We start from the raw sequence: 19,843 nt of genomic DNA, 5'->3' as shown, positions 1-19,843 counted from the left end.
TTGATGCTCTGGGCACTCACTTCAAAATGTAATAATAATAAAGGAATGCTGCTTTGGAAGTGGGTAATTTCGAGAGGAGTTTGCTGTAACATAGCCACACATCTCGTTTTTAAAATTGCTAAGGGGGATTATTACTTATTCGCACAATAAGATCCCTCTGGAGTGCACCGTACTTGAAATAAAATCCATGCTATTGTGTCATTTTCTTAAAAATTGACGTTAGGAAAACACATGGACGCACACGAATGCGCGCGCGCGCACACACACACACACACACACACACACACACACACACACACACACACACACACACGTATAATATCATTTATAGTTGACGGCGCCTGATGCTTATCTGCTGACGCAAAACAAAGTGCCATAAAAGAGATTCTCAGAAATTTTCACGGCTGTATGCATGCTCATTTGTAGACTCAGAGGCATTTTTACAATCACAGTGTGTGCTGGGTATAATCTATGAATGGGCATTTTAGGCAATATGCATCTACCAGGTTCTGCCATTGCCTGAAGAAATATGCAAAATTGATCATATGACTGAATGTCAAGCATTCAATATGGAAAAGACCAAGAATGGGCTGAGATGGTAGTATGTTATGATTCATACATGGCAAAGGATAGTCATGATTAGTCAATATAAATTACTAAGGCTATTTTCAGAGGAGTGGATCATTTTACCAGGTATCATTATTTGAGTTTTAAACACACACACACACACACACACACACACACACACACACACACACACACACACACACACACACACACACACACACACACACACACACACACACACACACACACACACACACACACACACACACACACACACACACACACACACACCTACATTATTGATAAACTAGTCAGTCTCACTTTCAAGTGAAACCTTGGCTTATTGTGGCCTTTAGGGGACAAAATAAATGTGTGAGGTTGTAAAGTTGACCCAACTGTAATGTTAGCAGCATTATTAACTTTTGTTTTTATTTCCCTTCAGCCATAAATGTTATTAATTTGTTATGTGCTAACTGTTAGCAGTGCTTACGGTTAGTGACAGCAGTAATTCATGATTAACCACTTTCTATTACGGGACATTGATGACTCCAACAACTCCATTTTAGTGTTTTTTCTTTCTTTGCGCTGAAACAAGGACTGGGAATTAATCCATCCATCCATGCATCCATTTTCTTAACCGCTTTGTCCTCACAACGGGTGTGCTAAAGCCGAGCACGCCTGTCTTTGGGCAGTATAGACACCCTGTTGCCTACCACTCGCAGGGCACATAGAAACTAACAACTATTTGCATTCACATGCACTGAGGGACAATTTAGAGTGTTTACTCAGCCTGCCATGCATGTCTTTGGAACGTGGGAGGAATCTGTTTGATAATAACAAAAAAAACTTGAATCTTTCGCAAGATATCGGTGAGCTTTTGATCAACCTCTACTGCACAATTTATACACAGCTGCAGAAAAAGAGAACTGCCTGTCCTGCTTAAATAAATTACAACAGACATGACGCAGTGTAAAAGGAAAACAGTTACTGATCGCAGTTGGCAGATAATGGACTTACTGCGCATTTACTCACTCTGAGTAAACTCGTGCATGGAAGCTAGTTGCACTATCTAATCCATAATTATGAGATAAAACTCGAGACTGGCCAATGTTACAAGCCCTTAACAGTGTCAAACTAAAACATTGGTGCAAGAGAAATGAGAATGAGAGTATAACTGACCTGGAGACCCGGTTGACCAGACAGAGGAACACTCCCAGGGGAAGGATGGAGATGAGAAACCAGGGAAAGACAATGCCAACCATTGCCAGGCAAAGGAGCACCAGAGTGAGGTTCTGTAGCAGCATTTCAGCTTGCATGGTCAGACGCACATCCACTTTGAAGAGAAAACAAAGAGCTTAAGACAAACAGCCAAAGTTACAAATCCGATTGCCTTGAAGCTCATAAAATGCATAATATTTTTAAGGGGAAAAAGCCTTAATTGAACAGTTTGCTTATTTTTTTAATTAATTAAACAGATTTGGTCCTTGAGCAGTGGTTCTTAACCTTATTAGAGGTACTGAACCTAACCAGTTCATCTGCACATTCAGCAAACTCTTCATTTGTGAAAAATAAAAATATGATTTTTTTTCTAAAATAAATTCAACATGTCAAAAAAAAACAAAAGCAAAAATCGAACCCAGTATAAAAACCACTGTCCTTGACTTTTTGTGATAGGGGCATATCACATAATGTAAAATCATTGTTCACAGGATCACAACTGACATATTGCGACTTCATCTATTTTATTGTTGGTTGTTTTTAAATTGTAGTAGTAAATTAACTAACTGCCTGTCACTGTAAATGTGAACATTGTCAGTTATTTGAATATAACTTACTGCTCATTAGAACAAATTGTAATCCATTACATATTGCATGGACAGAGAAAAGATGAGTCCTTTGCTTCATCAAACCAAATTTAGGTCATCCAAACTGCCAAAGGCCTCAATTGATACCTGCCTTATAAAATATTGACAATTACCTATAGATTTGATAAGATGCCGTCAAAACGTGACTTTCTTTAATAAGGCAAAGCCATGCAAAAATAAAGCTCCTTTCATGACTTCATGGGCACTTTTCTCCAAATACCACAAGATGAAACCAGAGTATTTAAACACAGCTCAAGAAAAAAAGACATACAGTAGTTGATAAAAAAAAAACACAAACAAACATTTGTGACAAGCCATTTGCAAATATATGGATGACTATTTGCTCTTCCCATTTGGGTATGCAAAGATATACAGTGATACCTCAGCTTACGAACGCTTTAGCTCACGAACTTTTCACCTTACGAACATTAAATTCGTGAGCATATAATCTCGGCAGACAAACTAGTAGACAAACCAAACCACACAGCGCCACGTTGGCTGGCGAACTTGTTTTCGGCGGAAGAACACCAAACCACACGGTTGAACAACGACACTGTGGCTGGCGGACAAGTTTTCGTCACCCTCTTTGAGTGCAGACGTGGTTTGTTATCGAGGGTACTTTTGCTAGTATGGGACCAAAAAAGCCCCCACCATAGGCTAGTGTTAAGCCAAAGAAGACACATAAAAATTACAGTCGAGCAGAAGAAGATCATCGAAAAACACGAACGGGGTGTGCGTTTGTTACTTAGCATCCCAGTACCAGTATGCTAAGTCGACCATTCCTACTTGTGGCTAAGTGTGTTTCTGTGTTGTCTAAGCAACGGTCTCAGGCAAAAAAAAAAAAAAAAAAAAATCAGCTGGCAGGGGACAGTGTGTGAGGGTATTATCACAGAGAAAGCAGGGCAACTTCACTCTGATATCAAGAGGCAACTATGTCAAGGACCATCACAAAGGTAAATAAAACGACTTTATTATACATAAAATAAGGTATATTTTGTGTAGTTTTAAGGCTTATTTAGTAGAAAATTACGTTTTATGGGGACCTGGAAACAGAGTATTATTTTTAATTACAGTAGTTCTAATGGGAAATAAATGTTCGGCAGACAAACTTTTCGCCGTACACCCACTTTCTGGCAACCAATTAAGTTTGTAAGCTGAGGTATCACTGTATACTGTAGTTAGCATGTTTTTCTTGTATATGATGGTTGTCCATGTTAAGCTCTTTGTAACAGCTTTAGCTGTTTTCAAAGCGCTATGTAAATCAATATGTATTGTATTGTATTCTTTTCCTTTCTGCATTTCCCTTCAGGGGGTCGCCACAGCGAATCAGTATCCTCCATCTTCAGAGGTTTGATTTATGGAACACGATAAGACATATCCAAACTCACCCTCATCCATGTCCCTGGAGAATCTGGTCAAGATCCGGCCGAGAGGTGTCGTGTCAAAAAATCGCATTGGGCTACGGAGGAGTCGGTGGAACAGCTTGTCGTGGAGCACGGAGGCCGCCTTCACAGTGCACTGTCAATATTAACACAGGCGTTAGAAAACCATGAGAGGCGATACGTGGAAGCAGACAGCCATGAGAGGCGATACGTGGAAGCAGACACCTTAAAGAAACATATGGATATAGTCGCGGCTTGGGTTCACACTCGGTTTGTCAGATTTGACACACACGCCATGGCTACATCAAGATTTCTGCTTCTAGTGGTCGCAACTGTGTGTGTGTACATTCGAGTTACGACGTTACGGTACATACGATTTTTTTTTTTGTTTTTTTTTTTGCTACGGGTACTGTATGTCGAAACATTTTTGGACAGAGATGCTGTAAGTTAATTTTGTATTGCGCGCCGTTTACTGGCCGAGCTGGGTGGCGACTGGCTGCGTACTGTGCTATCCGCAGACGCATGTACAGACACTTTGGTGGTTTCAAGGGCTGGATGTTTACGCGACGGACACCCAGGCTGACCAATCAGCGCCCGGCTATGCAGAAGTTTGCCAACGACTTCAGGTCCCGACCCGCCTAGCTCGCTTACTATTGGCTGGTTAGAGTATGTGGGCGGGGAGGAAATCCCTCCTCCGGGTTGACGGTCTGAAGAGGAGGCGACGAGCTCGCTTACGATTGGCTGGGCAGAGTATGTAGGCGGGGAGGAAATCCCTCTTCTCAGTTGACGCACCAGGAGCATGCGATTCAAAACAAAAAGTAATTTTATGCAGTAACGGTTTACTGAAGACCCAAGGATATGTGTCGTCGTACTACTGTAGCTGTGAATTTATTTTACGACTGTTAGAGCGTCTGTGTTTTATACTTCGTCGTACTACTGTAGCTGTGAATTTATTCTACGACTGATAGAGCGTCTGTGTTTTATACTTCCCCGTTCAGTGTTTGACTTAAACATACATTCCATACAAAATTTAGCACTGAATCAACTTACAAATTCACCTTACGAACGACAGCTCGGACCGTATCTCGTTCGTAAAGTGGGGTCTGTCAAATCATCTGCAGTGACTTACTATGACGTTTACATAAAGGGTTTGACTCTTTAATCAGTAGTATTTCGCCATTTGAGTAGAAATTACACGTGGCAGTGAAGAACAGATTAATTATATGAATAGCATACTCAAAATAAGCAAGGTTGTGATCGCAGCTCGGTGATGAAAGTACAAAAAATCAAAACTGAACACTTAGACAAATGAGAAATTTGAAGTGGCATACATTGACACGGTGCCTGGGATCACAGAACAAATTAAGTCACCCTGGGTGTCATTTTTTATTGGGATTTTTTTTAGCTTCCCCATTCGTGGTATACATTTATCAGTGTTATCATTTGTCTTTATTTGACTGCCTGGTGAAGTCGTGCTGTGGTCTGATATCAACCAAGGCACTCGAGCTCTAATGGGAACACCCAATTTGGCTTCTTGCCTCTTTAACGGGCTATGGCTTGTTGGCCGTAGTTTGGGATCAGAGTGTGAATCCTGTGAGCTCTCTTACCTTTACAAACACCAGGCCTCGTATTGTCTTGAGGAATAAAGCGGCGCCCATGGAGATGATGTAAATGGTGGAATAGAACTGAATGTGAGGGTTCAACCTCATGCTATCCTTCACCACAGTCTCATTTGCTGAGATTAATGAAGTGTTCTGGGGGGAAGCATATGGAGTAAGAAATTAATATGGTTTAATATATTAAAAAAGAAAGGAAAAAACAATTTTTAGGGTCTCTTGTTGTGCCCCCACCCTACTGAAGAAAAACACATTGGGGAAAAACATCCAAAAAAACAAGACAAAAGAAATCACCACAATCACTCTTTGCTGCATTGCTTTCATTGTGGGCACATTCTTCAAAAGCCGCCATCTGCTTCGCAGCACATCTGCTTGTTTGCTGCTTGCGCTTAGTTTTAATTATGCTTAGTGTTATGGAGTCATTTTAGTTTTCAAAATCACCCACGTTCAGAATAATAGCACTCAAGGGGGCTATATCTCGTCTTAGTGACCCATGTTTTTAATCTTGTTTGCAAACGGATATTGCATTTTGAAGGACTAAAGGACACCCTTTTCACTATCAAAAAAATGGAAAATTTCCTGCTTATTACAAACTTTTAACACACATTTGTGACTTCAAGGATGAATTATCACTTCCGATAATCAGACTGCTGAAACAAATTTAAGTTTGAGGCCTCTCCAACTGGTTCAGAAGGCAGTTGCTTGAGGGGGGACGAGAACCTGGAGGAGTTAACCGGTTCTGCAGCTAGTTTTCATGAGTGGCTGACCATCTGCTGCAAGTGTTGTGACAATTTCCAATTTGAATGGCAGGTGATTGCCATTGCACTGTTTGTGATGAAACGAGCAATCAAAAAATGACTCATCGTAACACTTATTACAGGAAAAAACAAAATTCCAGAACATCCAGCTCGCTCCAGAGATGTCAGATCAATTATCGCAGTGTCTGAAACTCATGACAAAAAGTTAGTGGACACCCGGGCAGACAACTCTGAAAAGTTTCCGGCCCGCCATAAAGTTGCCTGCCCGATTTTTCACAATTTAAAACACAGAGACGTCTAATCGACAAAAAATTAATAAAAATGTTGCAAAGTTCAAAGAGTTTTTTAAAATTAACGAAGTACCAACCACAAATGCTCCCTTGCCTAATTTATGGTAAATATACTTTGCTGAAGTCCACATGGCTCGTAGCATTCTGTTTGCGGCTTTTGGTTTATTGAATAAAACAAACGTTTGATTTGAAAAAATATCACTTTTTTTTGACGAAGTTGTCAGCCATCCGGGCCGAGACGTTATGAGGGTTATACACCCCCAGGCCACCGGGCAGACGCTATTTCAAACACTGATTATCGCCATACTATTATGTCCATAATATCAGTGTTTGAAATAGCGTCTGCCCGGTGGCCCGGGGCGTACAACCTTTACGTCGTGCGTGCAACTTTCATAACGTCTCGGCCCGGATGGCCGACAACTTCGAGAAAAAAAGCGATATTTTTTTCAAATCAAACGTTTGTTTTACTATTATTTATTTATTTTATTTATTTTTTTATTATTATTTTTTGGGCGATTAGACGTCTTAGTGTTTTAAGTTGTGAAAAATCGGGCAGGCAACTTTACGGCCGGGCCGGAAACTTTTCAGAGTTGTCTGCCCGGGTGTCCACTAACTTCTTGTCATGAGTTTCAGACACTGATAATATACAGCAGTGCTTTGAGATACTCATTTTTATTAGTTCTTATCCTTGTAACATTGTGTTTAACAATTTAAATACCAGTCAAAATTATGACAAACATTTTGTAATGTAGTTTTAATCGGAAAAATTGCATATTTTCCTTCTCATTCTGGTGTACGTTTCTGTGTGCGCGTGTGTGTTTGTGTGTTGAGAAAACAGAGGTCTGTGAAGGGCTTATTGTAACAAAGAACGCTTTGCGAAAATGAAACTGTTCTATTTACATGCCCTATTTTCTTTGAGCTACTCAAAGGGAACCGTGCATTGCCATACAGCGGCAGAACATTTTGCAGAAAAACTTAGCTACGGCAAAGAGCAGTTAACGGAACAAGTAACAATGCATTACAATGGCTAACTGGGGAGTCTACATTGTTTAAGTGACGTCACACGCCGGGGATTGCTGAACAAAGGTTTTTTTTTTCAGCATGTTCCTAAGGGTCTAATTATGTGTTGCATTAAAAAACGAACAAAAGTCTATCCAGCCATTATCCTCACAAGGGTCATGGGGGCTACTGGAGCCTATCTCAGCCTATTTCAGCCACCTTCGGGTGAACACCCTTACACACAGACGAATAATCATCCGCTCACTTTACACCTCGAGACAATTTGGAAGGTTCAATCAGACTGCCTGTTTTTGGAATGTGATAGGTACCAGTAGAACGGGGAGACCATGCAAACTTGACACAGGAAGGCCAGAGCTAGAATCGAACCTGGTACCTCTCCATTGGGAGGTCGCCGCGCTAACCAGTTGATCACCACACTCATCCTACTCGAGTAAATAATAAATATAATAAATAAAAGTTTTTGGGGTTAGTATTACTCAAAATAATTTTGGCAAAGCTTACTTCACACTTATTTTTTTAGCCTTTCCTTTCTTTGCATTGCAATAAATTAGTCACAGTAGCGACGCTTGACAGTTGTGCTGTTACTTATGGTGCAATAAATTAAAAAAAAAAGACACAAGATCAAAGATTGAAGCTCACCCCGCTGCCCTGCCTAATCCAGTGACTCAGCCACCAGTTGCTGAAGGCAATGCTGCCCGTGGTGCTCAGGAAGAAGAGGATGTTGAGAATGAAAATCAATGAACCTCCTGCTGCTCTGATGTAGGCGCCGTACACAGCCCAAGCAACAGCGCCGGCACCCTTCTCTTCGGCTTTCATCATTTGTTCTGAAAAGTATTTATTTTTTTAAAAGCTGATAACTGACTCATCACAGAGAAGATTGTGAACATTCAAATACAGTGATAGCTCGGCTTACGAACGCTTTAGCTAACGGACCTTTCGCATTACGAACATTAAACTCGCGAGCAATCTTGGCATACGAACTAGTTTTTCCGGGAAAGACGCTCCGTGTGTTTCGGCGGAAGAACAACAAACCACACGGCCTAACAGCGCCACTGTGGGTGCCGGACTATTCCACACCCCCTTTCTCCGAGTGCATACGTGGTTTGTTGGCGAGTGGATACTTTTGCTTTTTTTGGGACCGAAAAAGACCCCACCACAGGCTAGTGTTAAGTCGAAGAGGACACAAAAGAAAATTACGGTCGAGCAGAAGAAGATCATTGAAAAACACGAACGACGTGTGCAGTTTGTGTGACTTAGCGTCCCAGTACGAATATGCTAAGTCGACCATTGCTGTGTGGCTAAGGGTGTTTCTGTGTTGTCTAAGCAACGGTCTCAGGCAATAGAAGAGGTTGAAAAACTTCTGTTGATTTGGATTAACAAAAAGCAGCTAGCTGGACACAGCGTGTGAGGGTATTATCGCCGAGAAAGCACGGCAACTTCACTCGGATATCATCAAGAGGCAACTAAATCAATGACCATCACAAAGGTAAATAAAACAACTTTATTCTACAGTAGTTTATTTCTTTAATTACAATACAATAGCACATTTATTATACATTAAATAATGTATATTGTGTGTAGGTTTAAGGCGTATTTAGTAGAAAATTATGTTTTGTGGGGCCCTGGAAACAGATTATTCTAATTTTTAATGATTTTCTCTGGGAAATGAATGTTTGGACGACACACTTTTCGCCTTACACACACACTTTCTGGGAACCAATTACGTTTGTAAGCTGAGGTATCACTGTATCCCAAGTCTTTCACCTTTTTTGCTTGGTGGCTTTTGGCAGACGGTTGTTATTTCGTCATCGTGGCAAACGTTTACGGTAGTTGCAATTTGCTTGTTTTTGAAATTCTCTCTGACCAGAGTCTATGTAAATAAGAACAGAGAAAGACATCAGGCAAGCGACAACTGTACATGGCAGGCGTGACAAAAACACCAGTGGGCTGGTTTAATCAGTGACAGGACCTTTCCGAGCCCACCAGTAAATCAATGGAACCGCATAGAAGGGAAGACATTGTTTGTATAAATTTCCAAGCTTTTGGGGATGGTGAATTATCCAGCTCGTTGTGTGATTTTGTAGCAGGAGTGAAGGTGTCTGTTTGAACCGGATCTTTTTGATGCTCCTGGCCTTACCTCCTGTTGCATACTGCTGAACAGAGCAGCATAGTCACGCTCTTTTGCCATTAGCTGAGTGTGAGTGCCGTGCTCAGCTATCTGCCCATCTTTCATGAGGATAATATCATCACATTCTGGCAGGTACTGAAAAAAGGGCAAATTGGAAATGTTGCATTGATTTGGATGATTAAAGTCATCCCTGAGGTAATACTGTAACAAAGTACCATATGCCACCACTCTCTGTTAATTAAATTTGGTTTGGAATCATTCCAATGGCGGTTGCCTCTTGTTCACCTGCAGCTGGTGGGTCACAAAGAGCACCGTCCTTCCTTTAGCCGCTGCCTGTATTGCCTTTTTGAAGATGTGAGAGCCCACGCACGCGTCTACTGCACTGAGAGGGTCATCTAGGAGGAGTATAGGACGCTCACTGTAAAGCGCCCGGGCCAAGCTTACTCTCTGACGCTGGCCCCCGCTCAGGTTCGCTCCTCTCTCTCCAATCTGCAAAGAAAAGGCAGTCCTTTGATGCAGTTAACTCACTTTCAAACAGAAAAAAACTAACACCTTAATACCTCTGTCATGTCTCCATAAGGCAGCTCTGCGATATCTGGGAGAAGACAGCAGGCCTCTAGAACAGCATTATATCTAAAGAAGAATCAACAGTGTTCAATTTGTTATGACTGACTGCCACTGATACTTACATCACAATAACTTACTTGTTTTCCTCAAACTCCTTCCCAAAAAGGACATTCTCTTTCAAGGAGTCATTAAAGATCCAAGCTTGCTGGGACACAAAAGCAAAGCCTCCACTGGCTGCGACGTTGCCTTCCAAAAGGGTCATCTGTGATGCATGCAGGTCATTACGTGAAAAGGTTGAAGGACCACTTGATACAACCGAAACAACTCCTGCATTCGGGCTCTTACTTGTCCAAGTAGGGCTGTGAGAAGAGAACTCTTCCCGCTTCCAACACCACCGCAGATCCCAACCAGTGAACCCTAGACATCCAACAAAGAATAACATTGGTGACTAAAACCTTTTATATCACAGCTCAAACATACGGCCATGGGCCAAATCAAGCTCTCCATGTCATTTTACGTGGCCCAAGAATACGCGATTTATTATAAAAATGATATTTGTCTAACATAGAGGTGATTATGTACCGCATTTTCCGTATATAAGATATTTGATAGTATAAGGTTCAATGAATGGCCCATTTTAAAACAGTTTTTATTGATAGGATAAGCACGTTGCAAGGCGGATAAGACCCCAAGTAACATTAGTGGCGGAGCTATGCTAACAGGAAAACAATATACAGTATAAGGGAATACAGCTCCATATATCTGCTGTAACAAAGTGCTTAGCAGAACATTTAAAATATTACTGCCAACAAATCAAAATATTGATCCATATGTAAGGCACAACGTATTATAACCCATTGTCGGCTTTTGAGAACATTTTATGCTTTTTGGTGGACATTATAGTGTGAAAACTACAGTAATATGATACGGTGGTTATTGGGGGGTATCCACGGAAATTTATACGGTAAGGGAGAAGAAGTGCAACTGCCACACACCTGGTCTATGCAGTTTACTATAAAGAGAACGACTATTGATGTTGCGCTTTCTTGAGAAGAAAATAATTGAAGAAAAGCTTTCCCTTCCCCTACAAAATGTGAAATAAAAATAAATAAAGTGACATTCAGCAATCTGCTACACACCTCGAGATAGTGTGCTTTCAACATTATAATTGGCCCATGGTAAAAACAGGTTTGAGACTTAATTAAGGCATCTCGTGGGGTGTGGTTCTCATACCCTCTTAACACGTAGGTCAATACGGTGCAGTGTCTTGTGCAGTGGTGGCCGGATACTTTTTGTGGAGGAGATTGTACTCTGTGGACTCTCCTGCTCCATGTTGGTGAGGAGACTCTGGGCGTTGGGGTTCTCCTTGTGGTCTTTGCTGTCCTCAGTGGAGATATACAGGCTAAGCCTCTCCCGGCGCAGCAAAAGTTTCATTCCCCCATGCTGCTTCTTGGGGGGCGGGTTAGGCTTGGTGGCCGGGGTTCGAGCCTTCTCCCAGGCCAGTGTGGCGTCTTGGAATTCCACAGCGTTGCAAGGGTCTTGCAATTTGATCAACACGGCTTGTCGGGAGTCCATCGTGAAAAGCCTCTGTGGAGATGACAGAGTTTAGTTGACTAAAGATCCACATGTAGGGAAATTTCCCTCATTAATCCCTTGTCTGACAATTAAAAATGATTCGGAATATGTTGTGGCATAATCACCAGGGGACTGATTTACTAAGATCCAAAGTTGCATGACTTAAATAGTGCATTCACTTGAACACAACCCCTTAATAGTTTTTTTTTCAAGCAAGTGCCATCTAAAAAAAGCTTTTTCATGTTTTATTCCCAAAAATGTATTTTAAATATTTTTGTTCATCACTCTAAGATTGTACAGTTTGCACTTTAACTCATTCACTGCCATTCCCGAATTTATTCGGGTATTGAAAATATGACGTGGAGCGTCATTGCCGAATTAGTTCGTGTTTTGTTTTTTCTTGTTTGGGTGCCGATAAAGTGCTGGCCATGGCCTCTGGCAATGTTTTTCCCTTCCACAAGGGGGCAGCATTTCCTTTTTTCCATGTTAGCGCTTTTTTGCAGTTTCAGCTGTTGTTAAAGCACTATATAAACCAATATGTATGTATTGCATTGTATTTTGGACAGCCACCCTCATTTCAAGCTCATAAAAATCCAGACCCATATCATTGAGGAATTAACTATTTTTTCTGACAAAACAGAGTCAAAGGTTTATTACGCTGCATGGACTTTTTATGTAGTCCTAAAACTCACTATTCTGTGGGTCCTGCAATTTGAATGAAAATGACAAAAACCCTGGCACTAGAGTGGACATGTTTTTGCACGTCTGGCGTTGAATAAATTAACACTACTGAAATATAGGGGGAAAGCAATTTCCGTCATGATTCAATCAAAAGACTGCACATTAGTTTCGTAAAGATGTGAACTAAATAATAAACAATTCTAAATGCTTAATTGAATATATTTTATACTTAAATGTTAATTCAATACAACTGAATTGTGCTTCACAAACATGCATTATCCAGTTTGAATAATTTGAGATTATTTTCTGTACCACAAAGGACAGCTTTGCATATCAAGTGTGTTACGTGCGTTCATCACTTTAAAACATGCCTACATACGATTACATAAGATAGGTCCCCAGGCTTTCAATCATTTCTCGGGATGTTTTCTCACATTGCCTCATAAGGTAAGGTTTTGGTGAGCAACGCAGTTCACCAGCTACTTATGAAACTACTCTATACAACATTTTACTGTGAGTCCTTATGAATTAGACCCATTTTTGTTCGCCTACACTAAAGTCAACAGTGAACTGGAACCTATCCTTTGGGGTGAGAAGTACACTAAGAACTGGTTGGCAGCCGAACAGAAGAACCGATAGGTTAAAAAAAATGGAACATTAAACCTAACTTGCAGAATTTGGGAATGTGAGAGGAAAAATTGAGAGAGACGCTACAAAGGAAGAGGAGAATCAAACCTTGAATCCCAAAGCTGTGAGGCTGATGTGCTAATCACTATCGTGGATTGAAGGATTACATTTCATCATCTGCAGTCCCCCTACTTACTTTCCACTGTATTTTCAACGGAACAGGCACACTGTAACTTTAAAGGACAACCGACGTCACTTTTTTGTTTCTTCTATCTAAATGCATTTCTTGATTCTGCACTATGTACAGTCTTGTTTATAGAACGGTTTTTGCACATCTACATTTGCACAGTATACAGTTGACATTTCTATTTTGTTATGCTTAGAATATCTTGTTTTCTATCAACCGCTGCTGTGGACTGCAAATTTCATTGCTAAAGGTATTCTGATTCTGATTCTGATTCTGATTAACTGACATCAGAAAAACGTTTTATAGCATCTAAAATACCCAAAACACGCAGTATAATATTTTTATTCAAATGCAAAACACCAATAAAAATGACTTAAAGTGTCCAAAATCTGCAAAAAAATGAGCTGCGAATTGGCCATTTTCAGAAAGTCCCGCCCCCAGTTTGTGACGTCACCCCAAAACGTCTTGTAGATTCAGATTCGGAGAATATGCTTTCTTGTTACACATCCAGTTATGAATATGATTCAAATAGTTCTGAAGAGAAAAGCATACATGTTTGCAATCGATTAAAGAATTTATTCCATGCCATTTTGAGGCAACATTGGGGCAACAATGGATCACCAGAAAAGAGGCACAACATGGCGACCTCCTGTGGCCACCTCCGTTTCCACAGGCTGATAAATTCCTTATATGGCACTTGGACGCCCTCTTATGGCCTTCTGGCGGCTTTTGGGTGCAACACGAGGTCCCCAGACCAAACAAGTACAGCAAAATACATTGACGTGATGGAAGGACCACTAAAATGCGTCTTTTTTACGGTCAGGGGCAGTCCTTTAGTGACGTCACGTACGGACTTGTCACCTACTCAACATAAAACATAGCTATATGCGGTGGAATCTTTGTAAAATACGCTCAGTAGAAGTCATTTGAAGCCATTTTACAAATTATGGACACAACTCGTCCGGAGACGTCGGTTGTCCTTTCACATGCAACTGCACAAACAGAAATACCCTTTTGGGACTTTTGCTTACTTTGCTCTTGCTGGCCGTGTGAAAATATGCGTCACTAACATGTCACTTTCCCGAAATATTTGTAACACTGGCGCGGGTGTGGATTGATTTTAAGTGCTATTGGCATCAACAGGGGATATCATGGGCATGGTTTGAACACAAACTGAGAAGCACTGCTGAATTATTTCACCTGGAATCTCTTCACTGCCACAGCACCCTCTGAGAGAGACCTGACAGCCAGAGGTGTAACTTTCAGGGCGAAGGTCATGGAGTTGAAAACGGCAACCACTGTGAATGCCTATGTGTGGGGAAAATAATCATTTATTCTATTAATCCTGTGCTGATCCAAGGGCAAGTCAACTATGGGTTTGGCATTTGCTCTCGTTCTATTGTGCATATGGCTAATGAGAGTCCCCACTCGTGATTGTATGTATGGGCATCATTAAAATGTAGTTGAAAAGGAAAATGAAAGGTCTTTTTGTGCAAATACCTCTGCTGCAGTAAGGTCATAGCCCAGGGCCATGTGCAGGGTGAATGTGCACACGCTTGCCATCACCACAACGATAGGCGCCACGCCAACTGTGAGGCTCTGGATGAGACCAGCTCGTTCTAGAAGTCCCCTCTCCTCTAACCTTACCTCTATTGACGAGACAGAAAGGGAACATTTAGGTTATCAATGCATCTATTGCCTATACTTTTCATTCTATTCAGGATCATGGGGAACTGGAGGCTGTTTCAGCTGGCTTTAAGCTCAAGGCTGGCGACGCAGGCTTGATAGAAAGACTCATGAATAACTGAAAATTGAAGCTTCCAGCACACAAGTCACATGAATGAACCACTGTCCGAAGGCAGCTTAAAATTGAAAATCTACACATTTTCCCCCCAGTTTCACAGCTTTCTTAACATTCAGCAATATCCCAAAAGTTAATTATCACCTTTTTCACACATCTTTATGTATTTATTTTTGTAGACGAGCCACCTCACACAATTGACCTCTAGTTTAAAATGTAAATTTAATATTGAATTGATGATCAAGGCCGTCTGCTATCATTCCTGCGCAGGTTGCCTCTTACGCACATGCAGCTGGTCGGTCACAAAGCACGGTCTCAGGGCTCAGACTCATAATTCACTGCTGTTGACAATACCAATGAGTACAAGTTACCAGGATGACTAGGGGGTGCCATGTGATCACTCACAAAGACAGCATCGATTATATTTTATATTTGTACAGTATGTGGCTGATGCAATGGACACTTTCTTTTCCAAAGACAAATACCCCCCTCAGCCACCCTTGTGTTGACAATTTCACTGAGCTAAGTATGCTGTTTACCAAAAGCCAACACTGTTAGGTATTGCAAATCTGCAACAAACTAGTTCCTCTTCTTTTTCCTTTGACACAGTACCCATTCAAACACCAGTTTTTTGGCTTGAGTATAACCTATTTTATGGAGCAAAAAATGAGATTAGACTTTTTATGTATGTCGACCATTGCTACGTGTAGCTAAGGGTGTTTCTGTGTTGTCTAATCAACGGTCTCAGGCAATAGAAGAGGTTGGAAAACTTCTGTTGATTTGGATTAATGAAAAGCAGCTAGTAGGGGACAATGTGTGAGGGTATTATCTCCGAGAAAGCACGGCAAATTCACTTGGATATCACCAAGAGGCGACTACATCAATGGTAAATAAAGCGATTTTGTTATACAGTAGTTTATTTCTTTAATTACAATACAATAGCACATTTATTATATGTAAAGTAATGTATATTTTGTGTAGTTTTAAATCTTATTTAGTAGAAAATTATGTTTTATTGGGACCTGGGAACGGATTATTCTCATTTTAAAACATTTCCTATGGGAAATTAATGTTTGGAAGACACACTTTTCGCCTTACACTTTCTGGGAACCAATTAAGGTTGTAAACTGAGGTATCACTCTATAACCTATTTTATTTAGCAAGAAATGAGAGTTGACTTTTTATGTATTTGTTGACACCCCGCTAGAACACCATATTGAACCAAAATCGACACTCACATGCTTTTAAAAGGCCATTAGAAAACACAGTCAAGTCAAAACCAGATTTATCCCTGTCCTATTTTTTTCCAGGTACTGTATGTATCTCTCAACATCACACTTGCCGATGTCTTTAACTTTTCCTTTCTTGCATCAGAAAGCACAAAGCGATCATTTTCTCTTCACGACATTGTTACCCCGTGAACTCAGGTGGCTATTTGCCTCACTAGCGATAAATTATCATTCTAACTAGTAATCGAAGGACAACGCTAAAACAAGCCCCAACAGACTAATTGAGAATAGCATTTATTCTCAAATAGAAAAGAATAGCAGGAGGAAAATGATTCTTATCAATGACCTACAGCATAGGCCCTTGTGAGAAAAGGCCGTCACTAATTATTACGCAAGTAGAGCGGCGGCAACACTCATTGGGTATATTGTAAGGCTCCAAATAACTTTGGGGCCAAGGGATCCAAAATGGCCTTTCCGATAGCGGGTGTCACAAGATGACTTAAATGAGCCAATGAAAATGGATTTATGGTTATGATTGTCTTGCCGGTCCACTTTTTCCTGGCGATAAATTTACATAACGGGGGACCTTCAGGGACAGCTGCTGAAATAAATAGATGGAAAACTTAACTCTTTCACCGTGTTTCCCGAATTTATTCTGGAATTGAAAAGCATGACATGGAGCACTATTCCCAACTTTGTTTGGGTTTTGTTTTTTCTTGCGGGGGTGTGCATTCCAAGCACATTCACAAATTTATTCGGGAATTGAAATTATGACGTAGAGCGCCATTCCCAGATTTGTTCAGGTTTTGTTTTTTCATGCTTGGGGTGGGATAAAGCGCTGGTCATGGCCTCTACCATGGCCTCTCCCATGGCATTTCCCTTTTTTCTATGTTAGCGCTTTGTTCCAGCTTCAGTTGATGTTAAAGTCCTATATAAACCAATATGCATCTATTGCATTATAATTTTGGACAGCCGCCCTCATTTCAAGCTCATATAACTCCAGACCCATATAATTTATGAATTAATGCATATCTTGATTCTGCACTATGTACAGTTTTTCTTATGGAACGGTTTTGCATATTTACATCTGCACAGTATACAGTTGACACTTTATTTTGTTATGCTTAAAATATCTTGTTTTCTATCCTTTCACCCCCACCCATACCCCATCCCTTTTCAATTGCTGCTGTGGACTGCAAATTTCCCCATTGTGGGACGAATAAAGGTATTCTGATTCTGATTTCTTATTTTCTGATAAAAGAAGAAAGTCAAAGGTTTCTTACGCTGCATTGAAAATGTATATAATCCTAAAACTCAATATTTTGTGGCTCCTGGAATTTGAGTGATAATGACAAAAACCCTGGCACTGGAGTGGACGGATATTTACACATCATCTGGCAGTGAATAAGCATGCGACCTCATGACTTTACATTCCCGGCCACAAGCAGGAAATCATTGGCATAAGATGACAGGGAACTCACTGTGAATGTTCTGTGCAAAGGCTTCTTCCCAGCAATACATCTTGATGAACTTTATGCAACCAAGGATCTCATTCATTAGCCTCACGCGCTGGTCAGTCACCACCACGCACTTCTTGCGGAAGTATGCAGTCAGCCTCGACGCGAGCATCTGTCCAGACAGGAAGGGAGAAGGTTGGGGGATGATGATGCGAAAAATAAGTACGAGAGAGGAAATGAAAGTAGACCAAATCACATTAAGCCGTATTGCAGGCCGGCTACAAGGCCAATGGATAAATGGCTTTCACATCAATACCAGTGGTAGGTTAGTCTGAGTGCAATAAGGAAAGTAGCGACAGAGCAGTTAGAAGATTGATGGCAAAATATCAAAACCCTATTTTTTTCAGTTGGATGTATTTACAAACCGTTTATTTAAAATGACATGATTGAACTTGAACTAACCATGGCAGGATAGAAGATGATGAAAATGGCTGATCCAATTAAAGCAGTGGAACCAAGGAAGTAAGTAGTGTAGGTCAGACCAAGGATGCCCACCAGGGGCCCCCCAGCCAGCAGACAACCCACAGATACGGCATCATAGAGACGCTGACCATCAGAGGAGCAGATGTTGATCAGCTGGGGAAGGAACATAATAGAACAAGCACTTCAAATGTCACATTTTGGACAGTGAACTGTCAATGCGTGACATGGTTGAGTCGTCAATGCACCTATAATCACTGTTTTGAACCAACACCAAAGGAAGGTGGTTAAAAAAAATCAATCATAATCCAAGACACAGGACCAACGCAATACGTACTGGAAATGTACACTGTTCCTGTCAAATTATTTTTATCCAGATAGTGTCAGGGTCGTGATTGTCTGTGAATATGTTGAGTCGCTTTGTAAATGACAAACAGAACAATCGTTTTTGTTCCCATTCCCATTAGATTGAGAGGTCTTTCAGTCTTAACTAGTATTAGCCAACTTGTTATGCACAGGATTTCATTGATTGGTCTTCAAGGGTCAATGTCCTGCCAAACAAGCTAGTTTGTCATCAAATAGTCCAGTGTCAAATATAAAGGCTTTGTTTCAAGGTTTTATCTTACAATAGTGCCTGATTGTACATGATATTTGTATGACAATTTTGATTCTTCTTCTTCTTTTCCTTTCGGCTTTTCCCTTCAAGGGGTTGCCACAGCAAATCAGTGTCCTCTATCTTTAGAGGTTTGATCCGCATGTTTGTTTTGGCCAAGCTTTTATGTCGGATGCCCTTCCTGACACAACCCTCTCTATTGATCCGGGCTTGGGACCGGCACAAGGAAGACTTTATGTCCCTTTGTGGCTACAGAACAAGCAACTCGCTCAGTAAAAGGCTCCGAAACACAAAATGGTCATTGGCACAGCAACATTCCTTAAAGCAAAAACTATACTCAGCATTTGATTCATGAGTTACATTAGCTACATATAATGTAATACCAATGATTGGCATATTATTTCTGACCTTAATTATTTTTTGTCATTTTATTTCAGATACAGATCGTTTGTTTGTTTTTTCTTCCCAATTGCTCACCAGAGTTGTAAATACAATACAATACATATTGATTTACATAGTGAATTGAAATCTTTTTTCCCCTGATGTATTTCTTAAAAAACTAAAGAATCAAAAACCCCCAAAAATGTTGTGTTAAACACTTTTATGAGGTAACACACGTATTATCAATTCTTCTGTGACAATAAGACATGTTGATGAGAAGGTTTCTTCAGCCGTCATCTGTACAAAAGTGAAGGTTTCGGACGTTTCGCCTCCTATCCAAGAGGCTTCGACAGCGAACTAAAGTCTGACTGGTCGTATCGGCCCCATTTATATATCCCTAATGTCCAGACCTGGTGGCGCCGGACACAGCTATGATAGGTCCCTACTCTCAGGTTGGGGGGGGGGGGGGGGGGGGACCCCCCTGTGGCCCCATTGATTGTTCCTACATTCCTGACTAACGATTGGCCTATTACCCCCACTCCCCCCGGTATCACCTCATCAGCATAACGACCCTCATCAGCATTGCGAAAGTTGCCTAACCTGTTTTGCCTGAGCAAGC

At 40.9% G+C, this 19,843-nt stretch overlaps 1 protein-coding gene across 2 annotated transcripts in view; it reads right to left on the bottom strand.

Annotated features, from left to right (window-relative positions):
• Window positions 1-19,843, bottom strand: part of LOC148901280 (ATP-binding cassette sub-family C member 5) — a 45,498-nt gene that overhangs the window by 8,701 nt on the left and 16,954 nt on the right. The window contains exons 6-20 of one of the 2 annotated variants that reach the window (XM_089021890.1): window positions 18,213-18,386; window positions 17,775-17,922; window positions 14,764-14,912; window positions 14,464-14,571; window positions 11,427-11,780; window positions 10,539-10,610; window positions 10,331-10,455; window positions 10,187-10,259; window positions 9,912-10,115; window positions 9,636-9,761; window positions 9,263-9,368; window positions 8,138-8,322; window positions 5,422-5,568; window positions 3,821-3,950; window positions 1,747-1,900 (exon numbers count right to left, since the gene is read on the bottom strand). In XM_089021890.1, the coding sequence (XP_088878016.1) occupies window positions 1,747-1,900; window positions 3,821-3,950; window positions 5,422-5,568; window positions 8,138-8,322; window positions 9,263-9,368; window positions 9,636-9,761; window positions 9,912-10,115; window positions 10,187-10,259; window positions 10,331-10,455; window positions 10,539-10,610; window positions 11,427-11,780; window positions 14,464-14,571; window positions 14,764-14,912; window positions 17,775-17,922; window positions 18,213-18,386 (2,255 nt within the window). The remainder of the gene's footprint in view (window positions 1-1,746; window positions 1,901-3,820; window positions 3,951-5,421; window positions 5,569-8,137; window positions 8,323-9,262; window positions 9,369-9,635; window positions 9,762-9,911; window positions 10,116-10,186; window positions 10,260-10,330; window positions 10,456-10,538; window positions 10,611-11,426; window positions 11,781-14,463; window positions 14,572-14,763; window positions 14,913-17,774; window positions 17,923-18,212; window positions 18,387-19,843) is intronic. The other variant, XM_089021898.1, reaches the window with a different exon arrangement.

This window comes from Hippocampus bargibanti, linkage group LG02, assembly GCF_051943395.1.
Source record: "Hippocampus bargibanti isolate YZ-2025 linkage group LG02, ASM5194339v1, whole genome shotgun sequence".
Lineage (NCBI taxonomy): Eukaryota > Metazoa > Chordata > Actinopteri > Syngnathiformes > Syngnathidae > Hippocampus > Hippocampus bargibanti.
Note: the sequence above shows the minus strand (reverse complement) of the source record. Positions and strands in the feature narration are given on the sequence as shown.